General features: G+C 35.6%; 1 protein-coding gene across 1 annotated transcript; it reads right to left on the reverse strand.

Annotated features, from left to right (window-relative positions):
* Positions 1-489: 489 nt before the first annotated feature.
* Positions 490-1,404, reverse strand: LOC126973059 (uncharacterized). Its single transcript, XM_050820173.1, has one exon. It carries the CDS (start codon positions 1,402-1,404, stop codon positions 490-492), a length of 915 nt encoding a protein of 304 aa, XP_050676130.1.
* Positions 1,405-5,049: the final 3,645 nt, after the last annotated feature.

Genomic DNA, 5,049 nt, shown 5'->3' on the forward strand with positions numbered 1-5,049 from the left:
TATAATTGACAATCGCGTATCTTCGAATGCCAAGTTTAAAATAGCAACTCTTTCTGATAGGCCAATGTAGCTCTCTATTTTGTTTTTGTGGCATTTTCTTATTATAAAGCCTACACCATACAAGCCAGGCGTTTGTCCCGTGTAGCATAATATAAAATTGTCATACTCTTCTATTCTGTCTCCCATGCGTCTAGTTTCAGACAGTCCTATTATGTCATATTTGATGTTTGATAAGGATTCATTTAATTCAATTAAGCGTTCGTATGTTGAGAGTGTTTTAACATTATATGTTAAAATGTAGAGTTTTCCAGATGTTCTAGTCTTAGGTGTGGTGCTGTGAGGCATTTTGGTTGCTAATTTTAATTTTGTTTGATCCTTTGGAGGGTTTTGGTCATAATCTTCCACGGTGACCAGCCGGCTTGGAAGATGTGTATTATTTTTTGACATTATTTCCTTTATATTTACCGTGTGAGAGGGGTGCTGTAGTTGCTAATATTTTTCATTGTTATTGTCCCTTTTTCCGGGTGCGCTATTTGGGGTTTTGGTAGTCAGAAAGTTCAGGATCCCTGGTTTTCCGACGTCCTCTGGCAGACTAGATGATCTTTTATATTTCATCTGGGAATCAGTATTTTGAGTCTTGTTCTTCTTGCTAGTCAACGTTCTAATTTCGTTATGCCCGGTGAGGTTGGTTTCAGGAGACGTTGAAAGCATTCTTTTATTTTTGGCTGTTGTGTTATTTTTGTCTCCTATTTTTAGTTTATCATATAATATAGCGTTTTGCTTCTTTAGTTGGTTATTAGTAGCAGGAGAGGTAGAATAGTTTCTTATGCGTTTTTCACTTCCAGTCATACTTTTATTGACGATAAGTTTGTCATAGTTTAGGACGGCGTAGTTGCCATTATTCCTTTCCTCTAAAAGCTTCGGGTGTAATTCTCTTCTCTTATCTAAGACTTCTTTTGGATAATCTTCGGAAATATGTATGTCTTTCAATTTTTTTTTGTCTTTCAGAATATCACGTTTCTGCCAATTGTTTACAAATGAAACTAATACTGGCCTTTCCTTCTTATTTTTACTATTTGGATTCCCTATCCTTCGTGCTAAATTAAAGTCTTTGAGGTTGAGAGAAATATCGAGATCACTACTTATTTTTTCTTTCAAATTTTTTACAAGTTCAGACGATGATTGTTCGATTTCTTTTAGACCATATATGATTAAATTGTTTGCTCTATTGCCTCTTTCCAATGAACAAATTTTATCTTTTAAGTATTTATTTTCCGATTTTAATTGTTCAATTTCACGAGTAAAAGGCACTAGTTTTTCATCTATCTGTGAAATAATCTCTTTTGTTTGTTTTGCCATCTCAATTTTCATCTGGTCAAAGAATAATTGCATATTATTATCCATCGCTATTACGGAAATAAGCAACCTTGATATTATTTAGAAACGAACGTATTTATTAAATTAGTAGGTGTTGAATGACTGGTTTTTGAATGGTCGTGTGTAGAGTCTTTAAGATAAGTTCTTTTGTCTATGATTTCTGTACGTCAAATGTCAAGTGTCAAGCAAACTGTCGCATAAATGACAATATGCTGTGACTGTACTAGTAATAATTGGCAGATTAACTTACGAGTTCAATTATTTATTTCACTAATTTTCATATGTTCCGTAGTAGTTTCACTCTGTTATATTATTTTGTGATGAACTTTTACACTTCAAATATGATATTTGCAAATCCTTTTGTTGTTTTGCACAATAATTTCACACTTTTTGAATATATAAACGGAGCACTGAACTACAATGTGTTTATGTTTTGACAGCCGAAACCCCTCCGGTAACAATAAAATCTGTTAATATTGTTTTCACAGTAAAATTGATTCGTATTAAAATTTAGAAATTTTACTACAATTTTTTCTGAAAAAATGTATAGAAGACAATTTAACAAATATAATCATATAAGTACTCATCTTCAGTGCAAAAGCCGACTGACGACTTCCTATAACGATGCCCCCTTTGGGGTTCAGCCGCTGTTCTGTCGCTAAACTACATTCAATCCAGCCTTATATGAGCACTAACCACCATCCGATGATTTATCAGGTGATATTGTCTTGACATACTATACAATAAAACCCAACAAATCACTTATAATAATAATTAAACATTTAAAATAATTTTATCAAATGCCTTCAGTTAAAGATGCGCGAATAGGTAGGTATATTAGAAAGTTCCCATGTTCGACTACGATCTGATCTTAATAGTTCACAAAGGGCAGTTAGGGAAATTAACACACATACAACACTCACAAACAATAGGCATTGTTCTAATGAAGCTAATTACCACACGAGGTGAGGTGATCCGGTTTAGTAGAGCAGTGCTACCAGGTACCTCGAAGGGGCTTCGAAAAAATTTATAATGTAAGTAGGCGAGTATATTCTAATTAGCGAGTGGGGAACCTCATAGATTTCGGCATATTATTTCAACTAAATTTTTTCCTTTATTCAAATACAATTAAAACCCGCTTTCACTATCTATAGTTCGATTCACTATTTCTGAGATTATCGAGTACAACGAAATAGACAAAAATTCTGTAAACAATTTTTTGGCTTCCGTTATATAAGTACTTGATACATCAATTAATACAATGATTGCGAAACTGAAGTGGCAGTGGGCAGGGCACATTGTTCGCCGGACTGAATGCCGTTGGGGTAGTAAAGTCCTCGTATGGCGACCACGTACCGGAAGACGCAGTATTGATAAGCCAAAATGACCGACGATTTGGTGAAGATCCCCGGAATATGTTTGATGAGGGCAGCGCAGGATCGATCGTCGTGTAAATCTTTTGGGGAGGCATTTGTCCAGCAGTAGACGTCTTCCGGCTGATGATGATGAAACAAGTACTTTGTGTATACATATATTGTTTGATTTTGTAGACATGTTTGATATATAGGCCCAAACATCATTTTATTATATGTCTAAATAAATAATGAAAGAGCGTGGGTGGCGCAATAAGAAGCACCGTTGAATATCCTCATGGTTCCCCGGTTCGATCCTCACCCGCCACAATATGTTTTCCGTTTCTTAATTCATAAGTTCGTAAATTCGATTATTGTGATTCCTGTGATGTTACAAGGGTGACCATAAGCCATGAGGTGACCTGTTTGATTTGTCTGTTGTTTTCACCCTGAATGATGAATTAGATAAGTGACAAAAATTTAAACAACAACGATGTTTAGGTCCCGGCATTCTTTACTATCACATCTGTGTGAGTGATATTATAGGATCCGTTATTAGAGAAAATCATTTTTCCACGCTCTTCTCTAAGTAAGACTTTTTAAGTTTTTGTAACCTGAATTTTAATTCCAAATTATCAAACAGATTCTATATAATATATTTATATTTAGTTATGAAAAATAATCATAGAATTCTTCAAATATATTTGAAGATAATCTTAAAAGACATATTCCTTAACAATTCCTTCATGAAAAATCTCTATGACCGAAAATAATATTCTCAGGGGTCTTGAATTCGCGCTCAACCAGCTTCGTTTTTTTATGTAAAATATTTAATATTTTTTATTTTCATGATGAAATGATGGAATTACCTTAGAAGCTTGGGCATGGGGAAGGGCTATGGTATGGGACGTGACTTGCGTCGACACTCTGGCTCCTTCTCATGTCCAGTTACGTCAGTTGGTGCCGGGGCTGCTGCTTCGACTGCCGAAGACAGCAAGCATCGCAAATATGTCGGTCTCAGTCAGTCTACATTATCGTGCCATTTGTTGTCGAGACACTTGGCCCGTGGGGCCCAGAGGTGCGGAGAATGTACTTATATTTGCGCCTCAATAGGGCTACCGGAATCCCAAGCGCTGGCAGATATTTCGGTCAACGGATCAGCCTAGCTATCAAACGTGGAAATGCTGCCAGTATTCTTGGTACGCTTCCCCGTAATGATAGTTTTATTTTAATGTAATCATAGTATTGTAAATATAGTTATAAGATTTGTTTTGAATGAGTATAGTGTACACATTTATCAAATGAAACTAGTAAGAACATATTAATAGAATAAAATGCGAAGAGAATTCGTGTGTCGATTCGGCCACGAGGTCATCACCAACGTATTGTCCTGATAGATTTAGTATTAGTGTCCCAGAACCAGTATTATTATCTGTTTCTCTAGTCCAGATTCCTAAATCACCGACAAGCAGTCAGCACGTCCTTTACTTGTCGGCCGTTATTTATGGGGTTAAAACAAACGCTGTAATTAAAACAATGTTTAATTTATGGTAATGTTTGTTATATGCATTCACGACTCATTTGACATGTGGCGTCAAGGGTCACGAGTTCTATTCCGGTCGCTTTGTAGTTATGTAAATGATATCCTGATACAAACATGCATAATAACCACTAATTACTATATTTTATTACTTCTGGGTACCTATTGGCTTTTCGGTATCAAATTGTGTAATCATTTTGTAAATTTTTTATGATTTTTTTTAAAGTGATAACCCTCACTTCTAGGAAGCCACAACCTGAGAGTTGAAGAAAGCATACAAGATTTTATGACGATTCGTCACTCAAACGGTTAGCTCAGTTGGTTAGAGCACCAGCACGGAACCGCGCCGGAGGTCGTGTGTTCGAGTCCCGCATCGTTCATAAAAAAATTGTTTTTCAAATTTTATTTTCAATTTGGTGAATGTTTCCATTACTACATATGCTATGTATATTTTTTTATTTGTTAAAGCAACATTTGAGAGCTGTTTTAGGGGCAAGACCCAATGAGATAAGAGAGTTGGTGGCGTTACCTGCAGTGGTTCATATCTATACTAATATTATAAAGCTGCAGTGTTTGTTTGTTTGTTTGAACGCGCTAATCTCTGGTACTACTGGTCCGATTTGAATGCTTCTTTCAGTGTTGGGTAGTCCATTTATCGAGGAAGGCTATAGACTATGTTTTTTTTTTCAAAATTAGGGATCCGTAATAAAATTGCTATTTTGTAACACAAGGTGTAAAATCGAAAACCTATTTTTGCGTGCGCTGCAAAAACTATTGACA

The sequence above is a fragment of the Leptidea sinapis genome, chromosome 28, assembly GCF_905404315.1.
Source record: "Leptidea sinapis chromosome 28, ilLepSina1.1, whole genome shotgun sequence".
Lineage (NCBI taxonomy): Eukaryota > Metazoa > Arthropoda > Insecta > Lepidoptera > Pieridae > Leptidea > Leptidea sinapis.

What these genes read in the sequence shown, in the direction of transcription:
- LOC126973059 (XM_050820173.1), bottom strand. Translation starts at nt 1,404, where the DNA reads ATGGATAATAATATGCAATTATTCTTTGACCAGATGAAAATTGAGATG.